Raw genomic sequence first — 19,173 nt, 5'->3', positions numbered from 1 at the left:
CCCCACCTCCCAATCACTCTGTCTCTGGCTCACTCATGTGAATGACTGTAGGAAAATAGCAGCTTTCAGCTATCTGTGAATTTTACAACTTTTAGAACATAATAGTTCAAATAAGGGCTATTTACGTATTCGTTCTGGGAAGTTAATGTACATCAAAAACACATTATGGTCCCAATGGTATCATTCGATGGACCCATAAGTTTTAATTCCTCGATTTGGCCACTTAAATGGTAATGTCATGTCAAAATGTAATGTCATTTGCCAACTACATCATGTAGTGATGTTGCATGTTACACGAGAAAAACTGTTCTGGTGGCAATGCTGATGTGGTATTACCCTGGGTCTGGTTGTATGATATCATATATGACACCATCATGTGATATTTAAGACCCTTTGCAGGGTTCTTGTTTTAAAACAAAACATTAAAAAAGTCAGCTGTAAACAGCGGGGTTTAAGTATTAGCATTAGCTTACACTAACTCACTGCAGCTGTGAGAGACAGATGTCATTTCACCTGACAAAATCCAGAGAAGCTGCGTGTTTACCACAAAGGACCAGTTATTTCAATATTTGCTATGAATTTTGAATGAAAAGCCTGCCGTCGTTATTTTTGCATAAGGCTTGACTGATTCACCAACAGTAACTAAGTGGAGTTTGGCTTCGTGAAGGGTCATTTGAGTAAAAATACGAGGCTCTGGCTGCAAAGTCCACCTCAAAATGAACAGGTTTGCTTTCACACCGTGATTTCAGCACAGATCCTTTGTCTTTGGGAGCTAGAACTTGAAATAAACAATCTGTGCTTCTGATTAAACATTGTTTTGAGTTTGAGCCCAGGTCTAGGAAAGACAATCTTCCCTCACTGGCAAATGAAAAGGCAATGAGCCCTGTTCACCTAGTTTTATAAGCTTTGAAATGTACTTTGGTACAGAAAATGAGCCGGGGCGTCATGCACAATGCAAGAAGATGAGCTGAACAAAAGCCGATGAAACCTTTTTTTTAATTCATATGAGTCAGAGCCAAAGGAGCTGGCGGGTAAAATAACAAGGAAAAAGCAGCTTGGTTTTCTGTTGCTGAAGCGCAGTTGAAAATATGACAATAAGTCAAGCAAATGTGCGACCACACACATGCAGCACAATATGAACTACAAATACACACAGAAATTGCGACACATTCCCCAAGGAGAATTACTTTAATTAGCCAATAAAAACTTAAAACAAAAGATGAACAGAGACATCAGCTCTCAGACTTACAGAAGCATCTTGTATTATCTTTAGCCTAACCCACAGCCATCTTTAAAGGAAAACATCCTTCTTTTCCTCTTCCTCTTAACCTCCTTGTTTTTGCTTTTTTTGGCACATTACAGAACAAGCAGGAGCATTGGTATTCAATAATTAATCCCCATTTAACTTCATAGGGCATGCTTTTACAGTTCACATTGATCAGAGATTCCACAGCTAATTGAATGCTCGGGGACAACCGGATTAATAAAAAAAAGAGCCAAAGAACAAGAGTGGGGTTATCGCTAGCACACAGAAACGCACAAGCAGACTCACACGAACACATATGTGTTGTTACAGCATGACATTTAACTGCTCTTTAAGGCTTAATCTAGTAAAAGCTTGGAGTTACTGATGTCATTCCTCATAAGATGTATTTCAGCCTTACAAAACTATGCACCTGCCTGCCTTTCATTTCTCGCTTTTTCCTAATATTCAACATTTTCTCCATCTTTTATTTGTTTTGTTTTTTTTTCACTGTCAGTTTGAATTTGAGGAATGTGGAGAACTAGGGAAACATTATGCAACCTCCCCTGCCACTGCTGCATTAATCTCCAGGTTGCGGTGATGTATTGCTGTAAATTTTGGTCTTGTGTTTACGCCATGTTTCTGTTTTCAATATCAGGGGCACTTATGCGTGCCGTGTAGGATTCCACCACCAACACGACAGAGATAACAATAACACCACAGCCATGAATATTTCAGTCCCTAAAGGGCGCTGTCAGACGCAGGGTTAGCTCTCAATCATCCTTCAGGCACACACCTGGGACGCTTTGTGCTGTGTGTGTGTGTGTGTGTGTGTGTGTGTGTGTGTGTGTGTGTGTGTGTGTGTGTGTGTGTGTGTGTGTGTGTGTGTGTGTGTGTGTGTGTGTGTGTGTGTGTGTGTTCAGTTAAGAGTGTGTGTTTTCCAACCAGCCATTCCATTTTTCTCCTTTTGACGCAGCAGAAGTGGAGATTTTGGTTGGTGGATTTTGGTGGTGACCCCAGAGGCTTGAAACAGTACACACACGCACACACACACACACAATTCTACCTATTCCATCCCCTCTCCCCGAGAGACAAACGCAATAATAAGGCCATATGTCTCAGCGTGGTCCTGTATAGCTATAGGCCACAGTGCGCTGCTTGCATGCTGGATAAGCATGCCATCCTGTCAGCGCTGATGGACGGAGATGGGAGGCCCCAGTGAGTCACGCTCTCAAATTTGTTTAGGGGCTGCTTGACCTTATGGGGCGCACACACACACACACACACACAAACAGGCATATATAAATACATGCATACACCGCAAGCTTTCGCACACTCCAACACAAATAAGGAAACACACACTCACACGCAGAGCTCTAGAGGCCATCCATTGTTTCCTGCCAGACAGCGAGGACAGGAACGCTTGGATAATGAGAAAATGTGCTCCGAGTGGTTTTGGATGAGGCGCTAAGGGGCTTATTTGTTTGTGTGTGTGTGTGGATGTTGCAGGGAAAGGGTTGTTTTTTTTATTTTTTCATTATTTGTTTGACTGCATATATGCGCTTGCGTTCAGATTCCCTCTGAAATCCCTGTGCTGATTGAAATGCCGCACTGGTAGATATGATGTAAGAGATGATTAATATTTTGTAGTGAGTTTGCTTTCATGTTATCTGACGAGACGTTAGTCTTCATGTCTGTGGGCCGGCTGCGTACTCAGTCGGAGGCGTCCAGTAGAGCTCAGTGGAGAATCTCTCCTGCAGGCCAACTGACCCGCGTGCTGCCTCGCATGCATGTACGGCGAGCATGCTCTCCTCCTTTTTCACCTTTAAAGTAGTTTTTCCTTTAGCGGGAGAGCAGCATTATTGCATTTCTTAACGGGCTCAATAAAAGTGGCTGTCTAATAAATCCTGGCTCAGTTTATTGGAAGGCAAGCAGGCCAATTCATTGTGATTTTGGTCATCTAGAACACTTTTCATAGACCCTTCACAGATAACACACATGCACACACCTGTGCCTCTGCACAATTTGTGTCACTCAGCTCCCATTGTCATTCTGATTGTACTTCTCTTTTCTTTTGTTGTCCTCTTTTACATCGAGTTCTCTTGTCTGAGTTGCAAAGCTGCATGACGTTCTCTGCTTTTGTTCTTGTCTCCTCTTCTTTTCTCTGCGATGCTCCTGCAACAGTTTATTCTCACTAAAAAGCACTTTCAATAAAAATGAAGCTAAAATTTTGAATCAGGGAGCAATTTCGACCCCCTCCCTGCTCCCCCTCTCTCCCTTTCTTCATCTGTCAAAAACTGTTGATCCTAATTTTCTATATATAAACACATCGTAAGGAGGGAGGATTAGTGTGTTTAAGGACAGGATTACTAATATTGAGCATCAATTCAACTTTATTCATATAATTCTGTGTCCTTTCCCCATTCATGACTAATTCCTGTGAGAGCCCCCTAAATGCCATAAATACAATACCGATCAATATTTGATACAGCCTTTTACTTTTAGGATCTGTGAACACCATCACGCAGCTGTTACTACATGTTCAGTGCAGGATGTGAGAATCATTACTTGTTCTTTGTTACAGACATGATTAGTTGTGGGTATATAAATTTGCTTTTTTTTTAAAATAATGATCTTTGTTTTTTATCTTATACCCAGAGACAAGGGTATTTAGGGTATTTATTTTATTTTAAGCCGAAATAAACATGTTTATTTTAAAATGTTTTGGTCTCTGTAGCTAATTTCCCTATTCCTGATAACTGTACGGAGTGGTGAATTTTTTTTGTAACTCACCCGTTTAAATGTTATTAAAGCTCAAAGTTAAGCATAATTAAGGGTGTGACCATCTTATGTGGCAGGCTGTCTGCCGATAGTGTCCTCTGTCAGATTCAGCCCCCGCTCCTCCCCAGTTCCACCCTCTCATCCATATTTGATTACCTCAGGTCACCTCTGGCTCCAAAAACCCAAGATGGCTTGGCCAAAATGCCAAATTCAAGGCTTTAAAACGTCTGTCCAGAAACCAGTGAGTGACATCACAAGCCACAAATCTGTGGTTTCTACAAACCACAGATTTGTTACATTTGTATGTTTCATACAGATTATATCAATGTGTCTAAAGCGATGTAGTTTTGACAGCTGCCAAAAACCAAAACCAAAAAACCAACACTGGCTGTATCAAGACATCGCTGTTTCCAGTGGGCATTGTGCTACCACAAGCACTGTTTTTTTAGTAAGCCATCACTGCGTTTCTAGAAATGATTTTGTCATCAAAACCAGCTGCCTCGCTGCTGACCACTGTTGGAGACCAACAAACAGCAACACCAGTTTTTTCCAGTTGAGATTATGGCACCAAAATTTGGTGTATTTTAGCAAGCTCTTGCCGCATTTCTAACTGGGATTGTGGCACCAAAATCAGGTTATTTAAGTCAAAACAATCTTTTCCTAACCATAACCAAGTGTTTCTGTCTCTCAACATAACCACACTCAAACCACACATAAAGATAAAGATATACGCTACATAATAATGTATAAATGTTACATATTTGTGGTTTGCAGAAACAATTCTGACATTTATTCTGGTGATCGGGCTTTGAGTCATTGAGGCTATGTTCATTATTTCTATAGTTTACACTAAGTCCAGCCACGTGTTGTATTTGTCTTGTCTTATGTGACAATAAAAGTAGTACAGTAGTTACAAACAGTCCGTAATTTGGCCTATATTGGGGTTTAGACAAACATACGCAAAAGGCTTTGTGCTTCTGAATCCAGGTTTTTCAAGAAGTGTTGTCAAGTGTGTGTAGCCAAGATAAACAGTGACAAAAATAATTAGAAATGGCTCTTCAGATGCAAATTTAATAAATTCCAGTGGCTGAAATAAATGTGCAGCAACAGTCAGTCTAGAGAGAGGTAGTAATTTTGAGTTTCCCTGTTGCGTATGCCTTGGCATGTTGCCAAGAGATACGAGAAGATCATCAGAGAAATTAGACTTTTTTTTCTGTTTCACCATGTCCTTACTTCGTTCTATCCTTGAATATATGCCAGCAAAGCGCTGTTGAGGACACATTCATACCATTTGCTTTACCTTAGAAACAAAAACGAGATGATTTATTCGGAGATTAGAAACGGCCACTAGAAAAATCTGTATTTGAGGTCTGCAGACTGTGGAAGGTCAGTGTCCTCGCCCGTTAAATCCTTGTTCACATTATAAATGAGAGAGGGCTCTCTCTCCAGTCTCCACAGGTAGCCGTCTGATGTCTCAGCTCTACAGGGGTCCTCACCGGCCCAGATCACATGGAGCTCCTGTGGACTCACTTATTAAAGGCAGCAGCTCAAAGAGACTCAGAGCCTTACATCTCCCCTATGTGTAGTCCACATCACTCTGTATTTATGATATCAAAGTGGCGCCACCAGCAATAAATGAGTCAATAAATAAACAATGATACTGTAAAATTAGGATTTATACATGCAAATTGTACATATTTTTCAAAATTCCAGTTGTAGTATATCCAAAGCAATTGTTTTATATGAGGGGAAATTCAAGTAAAATTAAAGAAAATTTATCTTCAGAAAGTTTATTTTGTGGCTGCTTTGGATGCAGATTAGATCAAACTAGCTGGCAGACAAGCAGTCACTTGAACTTTAATGATATTATATTACAACAGTATCCTTTTAAGACTCTTTCGAGAGGTGCCCATTTGCAGTTTAATTATATCTGCAATCAAGAATGATGATGTCGATTTAAAGCAGTTTTTTATTAGATTAAACTATTTACCATTTAATTTACTAATATGTAAATTTGAATCATTACATTTAGTTGCAATAACACAAAAACAAACCATGCAGCAAATGCAAATTAAAAGCAACCATAAAAGTGTGACTCAAAGTCAATCGCTGACCTCCATTGCTAAAAAAATAAATAAAATAAAAAACAATCGCCAGTGCAGCGGTGCAACAAACTGCAGTTCATTTAATGGTCACTTGAGTTCCCTTAGAGGTCCATGTTATTATGTCCAACTTAAAAGCAAAAATATATCACAAGTTACCTGGCCATCTGCTGGACGTCCTTTCAATGGATGTATAAAGAGAAGAGCCTTCCTGGATGTCCTGGCAATGTCAAACTATGAGGCTAACACAAACAGGCCTGGTTAGCTATGCTGTAAGAGTTTATGTAAACCGTGTGCATTCACTAGCAGTATACGTCCTAAAAACTAATAATAAAATAATCAAAATAATCATAATAATCATTCAGCAAAGTCTAAAAATGTTTTGTAAAGTAAACATTTACATAGGGTTCAAACCCTAATCTGCAACGTAAAGGTCCCATGCATTAACCATTTATCCACCACATCTGACAAGATGAATAGCCTTTGTCATAATTTATACGTTACCTGACTTTCTGGACTGAATCTGCAACTATTTTTCTCATAATATTACAGCTTTATTCTCATAATAGAATGAATTTCTTCTCAAAATTACAACTTCATCCTCATTATATTATGACTTTTCTCTCAAAATTACAACCTTTATGTTTGTCATCTTATGACTTCATTCTTGAAATCGCGACCTCATTCTCATGATATTGTGGCTCTTTTTCCAAAATATCAACTTTATTCCCATGATATAATGACTTTTCTTGAAATTATGACTTTATTCTGATAATAAAATGACCTTTTTTCCTCCAAATTACAACTTTATTCTCATAATATTATGACTCAATACCTTTTTCTCAATATTTCCTTTTTTTTCAGATAATATTTTGACTACTCTCACATTTGTTTGTTTTTTTTCCATTTCTGGTAAAATAAATAAATCAAGCAGTTTATGTCAAAAATAGCATTTCTCCATCGCCCTCCTCGGGGAGGGGCTATTAACTACAATGGCCAATGCAAAAATGCAAATCACTTATCTAAAGCCAGTGCTTGGTGTGTCTGTTGTGGGCTACTGTAGAGACATGGCGGTGCACCATGGCAATCTGAGTCGATGAGGACCTGCTCCCTACGTAGATATTAATGGTTCATTCTAAGGTAACAAAAACGTGAGGATTCTTATTTTCAAGTGATCATAAGAAAACATACTTATTTTATGATATTCCATTTCTGCAAATAATTATCCCCCTGAATTCAGTTGTGGCACACCATAATCAAAGAAGTGACTATGGTGAACCCTCAGTGCCACAGCTCTTAAACCATAGATACATACTCTCACCACAATTAATCAAATTCTGTAGTCGTACAAAGTCTGCTCACAGTGCCTCTATCCTACAGGAATAATGTGCAGTACTCATTTCATCAGTAGCTGGTAGCTCTTCAGAGGCAGGTCTTCTGCAGTCATCCCAGATTATGAGTCATTGCACCCAAACCTGATACAGTATACGTGTGTGTGTGTCTGTGTGTGCATGCATGTGTGTGTGTGTGTCTGTCTGTCTGTGTGCGTGCGTGCGTGTGTGCGCGCGTGCATGTGTGCGCGCGCGCGCGTGTGTGTGTGTGTGTGTGTGTGTGTGTGTTCCTTATGCACATGTACAGCAGGGACATGCATTTTTGCATCACTACATTGCAGCGACAGAGAATTTGTGACCCCGTACGGCTTCACTCTGAGATAAAAGGCAGTCATATCAAATGGCTCTGAAACACGTTTGAAGAGATTGTAGAGGGAAAAAAAGAGGGATTGTGTCCATGCCATTGATGATTCAGTGTCTCTGTAACTAAAAAATAAATTCCCCTCACAGCCAGTGATTAGTTGGGGAACAGTCGGTGAGCAAGGCGCACACAAGCGCCGCATATGGCTGTGATGAAGCCGCACGAGGCTCTGTTAGTAGCTCATCCCAGTAGTTTTTTATTTTCTATTTTTTCGCCTTCCAGCAGAGTCAGAGGGGGATTCTGACATGAGAAGGGATCAAACGGCACATAAAAACTACATCAATAGTACAGGGATACAAAATGATAAACAGAGTAACCTCCTCTGTTGTAAATTCACAGCATGTATCAGTGAAGGCGCAGGTTAATGCACGGGCAAATGAATCCTATTGATGTGTGATTCGACACGCTACTCAGAGGTGAGATGGAGAGATTGAGCTGAAAGCAAAAGGCAGCATGAGGGGAAGTGGGTAAACACTCAGGTTTAGACTGAAAAATACTCCTTTTTCTCTCTTTCAGCCAGCCTCTCTCGGGTGAGATTACTGTTCCCATGGCAACACAGCTGATTGCATGAAAATTGCTGTGGTTGTGGGTGCCATGGCAACACGTTACATTACATTATACTGGTGTTAAGAGCCTGAATGTGTCTCTGTGTTGCAGTTTTGCGTATATTACACATATCAACCCTTCATGATGACACACACGCAGAGGCCACTAATGGTCACATGGGGCGTCAGGGCGGCAACAAGTTGGACCTCCTGAGCCTGCACCCACACCGCCTTGATCTTTTTGGTTCGCTATTTACACTGAGATTATGTTTAGTGGGCTAATCACATGTTACACGTGCATTACAGCACTTTTAGCGTGCTGGCCAGCCAGTGTGCAGCAATAGGCATTTCATGGAGGCTTGAGTCATATTATTGACTTTCTCAAAGCATTTAGACTACTTAGGTCTGTGTGTGTGCGTGTGTGTGTGCGTGCGTGTGTGGTGGGATATAAATATAGTCGAAGACATTACAGATAGAGGTACTGAATGTTCTAGTAGGAGGTACTTGCGATAAAATCTTGGGTAAGTTTCAGGCCCATTGCTCATCTGTTGTCTGTGTTTTTTGTCTTTTTTTCCACTCATGAAAAGATTTATTGTCTTTTTTCACACCGTCGACTCGGGTGGAGATTTGGAGATGATGGTGGGTAAAATGCGCAAGGCACCCTCTTTAAAAAGTCTGCACATACACACACACACACACACACACACACACAGAGCCCCTCACTCCTTGCATTCAGACAAGATATTTATTTCTCTGGTGGATTGTTTCAGAGGCAGAGCGTCTCCATGGTGATGGCAGCCCACAGATCAGTATGAGGAAGAGCGAGGGAAGGAAGGAGGCGGCAGAGAGAGAGAGAGAGATGATTCCAGTTTATCTGCCACTGCTGTACACTTGTTGACACACATATATGCTGATGTGTATTCACACAAGCGGTTAATACACTCTTGACTCCTTCCTCTCACTTCCACCTTTTACTCCTGGTTTCTTGTTTCTCTCTCTCCCCTCCCTGCTCATACTGGCTCTCTCTGCCTCCCTGTTCTCCTCCTTTATGTCTGATATCAGGGGCCATATGGTATACCAAGCTTTTAACTGGGTCATCTTTGACATATTTTTATGCTAACTAAGCAACCTTCACAACATTGACTATATAGTCAATGTTGTGAAGGTTGCTTAGTATGTTTTTGCTCCCATTTTTCACAGGTTTAAATATCTAAGACTTTTTTTATGTTTCTCTCAAATTTTGGTCATAACTTATTTTACATCCATGTTAGTGAGCACTTCTCCTTTTCCAGTACATCCAACCAGCCTTTAACAGCAGAGCACATGTAGCTCAGGACCTCCACATCCAGCGTCTTCAACTGCAAGATTGTCTGACACCAAACACTTGGCGTACTCTGTCGAAGAATTTTTGCAGAAACTGTCTCAGAGAAACTCATCTGAGTGCTCATCATCTTCGCCAGGTCACGACCTGACACCAGTTTGTCTTTGTAACCAACTTGTGTGGTTGTGAGGCTGGTTGGATGTACTGCCAAATTCAGGGAAATGGCTTTGGAGACGTCTTGACATGAACATTCAGTTCACGGAGAACAGTTTTGGTTAACATTCCTGCAGTCAGCATGCCAATGGTACACTCCCTCAAATCTTGTGACATCTGTGGCATTGAGTCATGTGAATTATTAATCTTAAGTAACATCTGATCATATCACAGAAACAAAAGGAGGAAGAGGAAAATCAGTTAATTAAAATACCAATTTTTAATTACATTTACAAATAAAGCACATTTCTACACGCACACAATCACACAATCACACGCACATGCAACGTTAAAATGACGTTAGAGGAAAGTCATTGAATTAAAGTGGGTTTACAGAAATGCAATTTCGAAAGATGAGTTTTTGTGGCCCGTCATTCCACAGTGTGGGTGTTTAAACAGCCAATGCTTCATCCCAAATCTAACTATGGGAACAGGCAGGGTCCTAAACCTGTAAAATTATTATCTTAATACTAATAACACAGACGCATAGTAAGATTTATAAACTGCGAGGAGAGGAAAGATCAACAAAACAAATGTTTACAAAGGCATACTGTAAAAGCAGTGGGTGTCAGATATTACACATAGCCAGCCATCTCCAGACATTATTCTCTGAACCCAATAACACATTTCACAAAAGAACATTACTAGTATTTCACTACTGAACATTTGTCAGCGCAAATGAGTCATTACAAATACCAGCCGCGTACGCTTTGTGATTGAACTGTTTTGGCTCAATATTTCAGTGTTTAAGACATTTAAGAATATTAATAAAGTAGGGTCCTGGATTGCATGTGTGCGCTGTCTCCCACCACACTTCCCGCTTATTCTTACTGTGAGCATGTTGGCCTAATGACATCTAAGTTTAATGTGATAGCAGATGTGTTTAGTGAAATGTTGTAGCTCTCATGAAGCGTGTTTTGAACAGCAGCAGGAAAAGTTGAAAAAACTGCTGCACTGCACGTTCCCTGCTCAAACAGCAGACAGACACAGTTAGCAACTAGCTGCTGAACAAACTGCAGTGGAGCATTTAGCAGCTTAAAGTGCCAGATATTTCCCGCAGGAGTTTGGTGGAGAGCAAAACAGAGCTAACAGGAGAGTAAATATTGGACTTACATTAACCAGGTGGTCAGAAAGCAGGTGCTGCTTCCAAGGCCAAAAAAAAAAAAAAAATCAATTAATGTAGTTGAGAATAAAGTTACAATATGTTGAGTTCATCTTGATGTCACTTTTCAGAGGTTGAAAAATTTAGCAGTTTCACCACAGTCTTGAGTTTGTTAAGGGGGGTTTCAATTATGTAGATTCATTATGTATTTGTAATGTTGTGGGTAGGAAATCATGTTGAAAGTCTAAATTCTGCACATTTTGCTTTCAGACCAACAGACAGATCTTCATCTTTCTGACTCAGGGTTGAACTGTCATTCGCAGGTACCTCATGAATGTGACATTTGAAGGCCGAAACCTGTCATTTAGTGAAGAGGGTCACCAGATGTTCCCCAAACTGGTCATCATTCTTCTAGACAAGGACAGACAATGGGACAGGGTGAGTATCTTATTCTTCTCTCCTGTTTTCTTTTTCTTTTCTTTTTTTTCTCTTCATGTGTTTTCTTCTCCTCACCTCTTTTCTTCTCTCCTTTTCTTTATCTCCTGTTTTCGTATTATATTCTTTCCATTTCTTCTCTCTTTTTGTTGCATCTTGTCTCCTCATCTTCTCCTGTTTTCTTTTTCTCTTCTTTCTCCCTATTCTCTCTCCCTTGTCTCTTCTCCCATGTTTTCTTCTCTTCACTTCTTCTTTCCTCTTTATTTTCCCTCTTTTCTTCTTCTCTTCTCTCCTCTTTTCCTTTCACTCTCATTTCTTCTTACTTTTTTCTGTTGTATTTCACTTTTTCTTCTCTGTTCTCTTTCTTTCTTTTCTTTGCATCTTCACTTCTTAATGTTTCTCCCCTCTTCTCCTCTCCACCTCTTCCTTTCTTCTATTCTTTTCCTCTTTTCTCCTTTATGGTCTTCTTCATTTGTTTCTTCTTCTCTTCCTATCTCTTCTTTTTCCTTCTTTTCCTCTTTTGTCCTCCTCTTCTCTTCTTTTTTCTTTTTCTGTTTTTCTTTACTTCTTTTCTTTTTATCCTCTCTTCTTCTTTTTCATCCGCCAACCTCTATTTATGTCCCTTTCCTTCCTCTCTCCTGCTCTAATCTGTCTTTTCCGTCTGTGATGCGTCTGTCACTTCTTCATTTGGAGTGTCTCCCTGCCACCTGAAGTACCTGTTACAGTAGCGTATATATCACGCGGCCCTCCTCCCACTCACTCACGCAGGTTGGCAAGTGGGAGCGAGGCTCTCTGACGATGAGGTACCATGTGTGGCCTCGCTTTGAGCTGTACTCTGCCGCGGAGGAGCAGGAGGACCACCTGTCCATCGTGACTCTGGAGGAGGCGCCGTTTGTCATCGTGGAGGACGTGGACCCGCTCAGTGGGACCTGCATGAGAAATACTGTGCCGTGCCGCAAACAGCTCAAACTCACGTGAGAATTCAGATATAAGAATAAAAAACTATATTAGGTTCTGTTCCCCTTTTTACCTAAACTCATTTTTGTCTCACAGGAGTAAAAAATCAGATTTGTTTTTGCTGTGTGAACCCTGGATGAATATTTCAGAGTCAAGTGCTAAAAATAGAACACTTTTTCATGAAGAAACTTAGTGTGAGACTTATTGATTTATACATCAATATGGCTGAAAACTGAGTTATTTCAAACTTTGCTGGTATACTGTGTAACCTTCTGCATGTATTCAAAGTCAAAACCAGTGACTCACCAGTATAAAACACCTGCAGCTGCATAGTCAGGTTATATTATGCAAAGTGTGAATGTAAACAAAGGGAATAAAGAAATGAATCAATTTCATAATAAAACATTCATGCATGTGCAGAGACGAATGCTTACAGTCATGAACTATTGCACATCATCCTTGAATTTCCCCCCCTTTTTTTTTGTTTTTTGGCTTCTTTATTTACTATTTCTTTCACTGCTACAGGCTGCAGTAACTGCTTTTTTTTCTTCACCAGATTTTAAATCGTTTTCATCCTCTCATCCTCTCTGTGTCCTCTGATTACCTCTGCCTGCTAACCAGATCACCGTGTTGGTTTCTGTCACTGTTGTCCTCCCTCCCCTGCCTCTTCACCCTCTCGCTATCCACTTCTCGTTGTTATGTGATAATGAATTTTCTTCAGTGGCCTCCTTTTCTATCACTGGCCTACCTGAAATCTCCTGAGGGTGTCCTACGTCTTCTGGCTCAGTGGGTTTTTTTATTGACTGATCTTCCACCCTGTTCTTTCTCCTATTCCCCTATTCCCCTTTTCTCCTTCCCCCTCTCCGTCTGTCTGTCTGTCTCTTTCTTCAAAGACATCCTCAGCATTTCTGGGATAGGCAGCAATATGCCACAGAGAAAATGCAGGATTTCTCTCCAGCCAAAAAGTACTCCATGAACCAGATGCCCAGAGCTGTGCAGATTTGTGTTTGTATACACAAAAGCAGAAATATGTTTACACAGCCTTCGTGATACTCCATGCTTATAGTGCATTTTATCTCAGTAATCATGAAGGTTTTCATTGCTGATAAACATTAATGATTATTTTTTTGATAATTATTTGATTAAAAAAAATTGAAAAATTTCCTGAGGTCAACCCATATCCCAAAGAACTGTTGTTAATTAACATATATAACAGAGAACAGCAGCACATCACAGCAACACATTTGAGAAGCTGCTCTAAAAAAATGACTGAAACGACTGAATGATTTAAGCTGGGGTAGGCAGAAATCTTGAAAAGTGAAAAGTAAAAAAAAAAAAACAAAAACCCAGCAGAATTTAAAAATATATTCCTTTCCTGCAGCTCTCCTCTCTCTGTCTCAAGCCCGTCCCACCAGATGACCACAGGCATATGTGTGCTCTTCATGCATTAACCCAGTGCTTTGTTACATTGATTTATTAGATCTTATTTCATTGTTGAAGTGCTCACAGGACTTTCACTCAGTGCCTTCTTGATCAGCTCTCTCTGTCTGTTCATCAGTTCAAAAATGTCAGACTCAAAATTAGTCACCCTGCCGTCCCTCTGGCTTCTTCCCTGCTGTTGTAGGCTGCTTCCACCTGAGGAGAGTTGGCAGTAGCTCTGGTGATGGACCCTCTTTCGGGGGCTGCAATGGCCTGAATTCAGCCATCGCAACCATAGTCATAGTGGGCTGGTGGCCAGCGGTGGTGTTAGGTCAGGGCTCAGGGCTGTCGCTCCCCCAGAGCTGGGGTTTGCACCGGTTGCACCAATTTGTGTTACTGCAGCAGGAATTCGACAACATACTCTCAAGTTTGACCAAAACGTTGACTGTAGAGAATGTGAACTCGTCACGCCGCCACATTGAGAGGATCCTGCTCCATCCATAACATTTTTTTGTTTGAGTTTTTGGCTGGAATGAAAACCTTTCAACACATGTCACCTGCTTGTTTTTACTTTTATTCCATGTCATCCCATCTGCTGTTCTCTCTTTTGAATCTGCTAGTTTTACGTGCCTGAACCCAAATAAACTTCTACTCCTGTTCCTTTTGTCTTCTTCCTGTCTCTCTTCTTCCTCTCTGTACCAGCAATCAGACGGGTGATTCAGGGATTTACATCAAGCGCTGCTGCAAAGGTTTCTGTATCGACATCCTGAAGAAGATCGCCAAGACGGTCAAGTTCACGTACGACCTCTACCTGGTCACCAACGGCAAACATGGCAAGAAGGTTAATGGGACCTGGAACGGCATGGTCGGGGAGGTGAGAACATCTCTCTTTTTACAAAATCGCTGTTTAACTGGTTGTGATAAACAGATGCTTTTGAGTTACATGTAAGGTACAGAGGAAGAGAGGTGGATCTTGTTTTGATAAGCTTAGCCCAACACCAGGAGGAAAGCAGCAGCTTTGCATTGGCTGTTACCAGCTTTGAAATACCCACAGTGACAGTCTGGTCGATTTCATACAGACCTGCTGGCACATCAGCTGATTGTGGATTTCACAGCTGGCAGAACACTTGCAGCACAGCGCTGGAGACCTCACCATGCAGCCGTTATCGAACCAGCAGAGTGACTAAACAGAGTAGTATACTTCAAATCTAGTAATACTCTGTGTGTTTCTCTGATCTCATCAGAACCAGTAAAGTACACCAGTACATTCACTCTGCCTGCAGGTCTGTTTTATTAATTTGTGTCCATTTAGCTCCTCATTGTGGGTGGTGTGTCACTGATGGCATGCAGTTTCCCTCCCACTATTTTTTAAGGCGTACTGCATTCAGCATGCCTCCCTGAAGACATGCAACATTACTAATAATGACACAGTGGAAAAAAAGTGATAAAAATATAATCTGCTTCAACGGGCACGGGTCAAATCTAACATCTGCTATGTTGTAGAGTGAGAAAAGTTGCAAATATCAGAGGAGCATGGCTGAGAATTTGGTTACCAAGCTTTTCTCTTTCATTAAGTTTGTTTAATGCAGCCTGATGAAAGTCATCTTGTAGTTTGTAATATTGGGATGTGAAAATAATTATTCTAAGTTGGCCAGTGAAATATTGCGAAGCTGCAAATGAAAATACACAACAAAAAATGCAGTGCTTCTGTTTTGGTGATAAACCCATCATTGGGGCAGCTATGGCTCAGGTGGTAGAGCGGGTCATCTAGGTAGGCCAGCTCCTCTAGTCCACATGTCAGAGTATCCGTGGGTAAGACACTTAACCCCAAATTGCTTCTGATGGCCGTGCCATCGCTGTGTGAGTGCGTGTAATTATTTAAACTGAGTAGCGGGTGGCACCTTGTGTGGCAGCCGCAGCCACTAGTGTGTGAATGTAGTGTGAAAGCACTTTGAGTGGTCGAAAAGACAAGAAAGGCGCTTCACAAGTGCAAATCCATTTACCATTTACAATGCCTGTGAGAACACGACGGCTTTAAGTGTATCGCTGTGGACTCATTTGTCTTTTAAATGTAATCATGATTTTAACCTGGTCAGTAGAATATGTTGGCTTCAGTGTTGGAAAGGTTATTTTTGAAATGTAATTATATATTAGGTGAAGGCAATAAGTAATGTAACTATTTAACTTTCTTCATCAAAACAACACAACCTTGAATTTGATTACTTTTTGATTAAATGAGGCAATAAAGCTGAAAAAAAGGCCCGAAAGACATTCTTGCACAGCAAAAAGATGCAAAGCAACATTATCATGTTTTATTCTACAGATTTTTTTTTACTGATGAGAATATTTTTGGATGTAACTGCTTTGTAATCATCCACACATTGATTAATAACTGTAATTTAATTACAGCACAGTAACTGTAATCGGATTTTTTCAGATGAGATAGGCTCCAGCCTCGCCACGACCTTTGAGAGGATAAGTGGTTACAGCTAATGAAAGTAATTTAATTGCATAGTATGTACTTTAACTTATTTACAGTTACATTTATTTAGTAAATTAATCAAATGCAACTAGTTATTCCTCACCAGTGGTGGGCATTGTACATTTCTGCAAACAGTGGATGTAGAGGATACACTGACACTTTACATTTCATCAATGCTGTTGTTAGCGTGGGGTTGTTATCATGAGGTTAGGTGTAGGCAAAAAACAACACTTGGTTATGGTTTGGAAAAATTCCTTTTGGCTTAAAGTACCCAGTTTTGGTGGTACCATCCCCGCTGGAAACAAAGCGACAGATTGCTAAAAACAACCACATTTCTTGACAAAAAATCCGCTGTAAGAAGTAGTGATGACTTGCTAAAACAAAACCAGTTTTGTTGTTTGTTGGTGTCGAACAGTGGTCTGCAGTCTTCTGCAGTGCTCCGCATCTCAGAAGGGGTTTTGCCGAGGTGACACGCCATCCATCATTCCCTCCACCTGATGACAAAGTCAGCTCATATACTACGTCACTGGAAACGCTAAAATGATTGACACAAATCATACAAATGTAGAGACAGAAACATGCAATTCCAGCATTTCTGAACTTGACTGAAAATTTATGTTCATTTAATTTAATGTCTGTTGTTTCTTCACTTTCTTTTTCTTTGCTCATCACTTCTGTTGCCCTTATAGCAGTTTGTACAGCCAATAATCACTCTAACACTACTAAAAGCGGGTGTTTGGTGCCCATAGGAATTTATTTTTATGATGGGACTAATTATATTGTCTGAATGTCTCTTTCTCGCTGTGTCTGTCAGCCATCGAGCTGCACTTGTTCCCCACAACCTGGCCTGAGGGGGAGCTGTGATCAGCTCTGCAAAAAACCTCAGGAGGAGCACAATGAAGCTCCTAATCAGAGATGGAGAAAGAAAAAAGACATGGGAAAAGTGAAAGCAATTGGAAGAGAGGAGGCAAGAGTGAGAGAGAGAAAGCAGCCTCAGGGAAAGACCTATTTCTCTCATGCACACATTACACAATTCAGAATTATGCAGCCTTCACAAATCGATGTAATGTCCAACTTAATTGATTATGGCGTAGAATGAGCGACTTTATTATTATCTTAAGAACGCTGTTGAGTTAATCAGTGTAGAGTAATGTAAAATTACAGCATCTGAAGTCCATCTATTGTAGATATATTTATAAAATTCCTGAAATATACATCAGCGTAAAGACAAGGCTATGCAAATGTGCAGTGCATGCATGCATGGATGCATCAGTCCATGTCCTTATATGTCTAAGCGAGCAGCTAATGATTTCATTTGAATGGAGGCAAAAACAGGACAGCAGACGCAGAAAACAGAATGAGAGAGAGAAAAACTAAGCAGGCCTCTGTGAAGAAGTGTGACAAACAGAGAAAAAAACAGTGTGTAGGATTCCTGCTCACTCTGGCATACATATCCCTTATTAACACAGTCTTATGTGCTCCATTTTTATTCATGGCCCGGGGTTGCAGAAACTTGGGGCTAAATATACCTGAACACAAGCAGAGGGTGGCTGCGTTGGTGGGGAGTTGAATCTGACCCAGTGTAGTAATGATCCCCTCCTCCTCCTGCTTCCATTTTAACAAAATAGCATATTAAATATGTGGCAAAGATGGTGGCTTGTGTTTGAGCTGCAGCAATGAATTACTTTCTCTGTCATGTTTTTTCACCACAATCCTAAGAACATTGAGCACTGACCTTCCACGTTCCCCTCCTGTCTGTCTCTGTCTGTCTGTGGTCGACCTTCAGGTGGTGTTGAAGAATGCCCACATGGCAGTAGGTTCGCTCACCATCAACGAGGAGAGGTCAGAGGTCATCGACTTCTCTGTGCCCTTCATTGAGACTGGCATCAGTGTCATGGTCTCCCGTAGCAACGGCACCGTGTCCCCCTCCGCCTTTCTTGGTGAGGAGAAACGCACCTGGTGCTTTTGGCAGATGTACAACACAATCGAGAACACTCACACACACACACACACACACACACACACACACACACACACACACACACACACACACTCATATCCAATGATAAATGCACAATCACAGACAGAAAACAAGTTGGCTTTTCTCAAAACAAGGACATTGTTTAATTGTGTTGATCAGTGTGTTCCAATAGTACAAAACATGAGTGTTGTTAAATGGTGACATAAATTGCAGCTGAAAGAATCAGTCCTGGTTGACTCGAGGACACCTGTTGTCACAGTAGTAACAGCAATTAATGCTACATGTCCCATAATCCTGCTGGCTGTAAGCAATCGATAAGCAGTGACTTTGTCAGAAAAGTAACAGAGAAGCAAGCAGACGTCAGTCAATTATCATCCTTTTCCATCATGCCATGATGAATCACGATGTGATTCCATGTTGCACAGAGAGCGAGTATTTTTCCTCACGCAGGTCACAGAGGTGGTTACTTTGCTGATGAGTCAGACGTGTCACAGCTTACTGTGGCTTCTCCCTCTTCTTCCATTTCTCTGTGCAATATTTAAAAAGAGATCCAAAAAATGTTTTGTGAATGCATTTTTCATGAACGCTAGCTGTCAGTGCTGCCCTTTGTGATAAATACATTGCATTTCCTGCCACTGCTTCAAAAGCCACCTTGTATTTGAGTAGTCAGATACTTCTAATGTGGATGAGCAGCATAGAAAATGTTCAGTTTGCAAAAGTGGTAACTTAATTTGCTAACATTACTAACAGTAGCGTTAGATTACATGCTGCTTTGCTTCCTGTGAATGCTGCATGCGTTTGAAGGGGAACTGAATCAAACACATGAATGGCGGACTCCAC

General features: G+C 40.8%; 1 protein-coding gene across 4 annotated transcripts in view; it reads left to right on the top strand.

The window, feature by feature from the left end:
- The window catches only part of grin2bb (glutamate receptor, ionotropic, N-methyl D-aspartate 2B, genome duplicate b), a 125,896-nt gene that overhangs the window by 76,667 nt on the left and 30,056 nt on the right, over nt 1–19,173 (top strand). For all 4 annotated transcript variants that reach the window (XM_088075498.1, XM_088075500.1, XM_088075497.1 and 1 more), the window contains 4 exons: nt 11,383–11,497; nt 12,263–12,468; nt 14,573–14,744; nt 18,139–18,292. In XM_088075498.1, coding sequence (XP_087931624.1) covers nt 11,383–11,497; nt 12,263–12,468; nt 14,573–14,744; nt 18,139–18,292 — 647 coding nt within the window. The remainder of the gene's footprint in view (nt 1–11,382; nt 11,498–12,262; nt 12,469–14,572; nt 14,745–18,138; nt 18,293–19,173) is intronic.

The sequence above is a fragment of the Plectropomus leopardus genome, chromosome 3 (assembly GCF_026936395.1).
Source record: "Plectropomus leopardus strain MGB_pleo_1.0 chromosome 3, ASM2693639v1, whole genome shotgun sequence".
Classification (NCBI taxonomy): domain Eukaryota; kingdom Metazoa; phylum Chordata; class Actinopteri; order Perciformes; family Serranidae; genus Plectropomus; species Plectropomus leopardus.
Note: the sequence above shows the minus strand (reverse complement) of the source record. Positions and strands in the feature narration are given on the sequence as shown.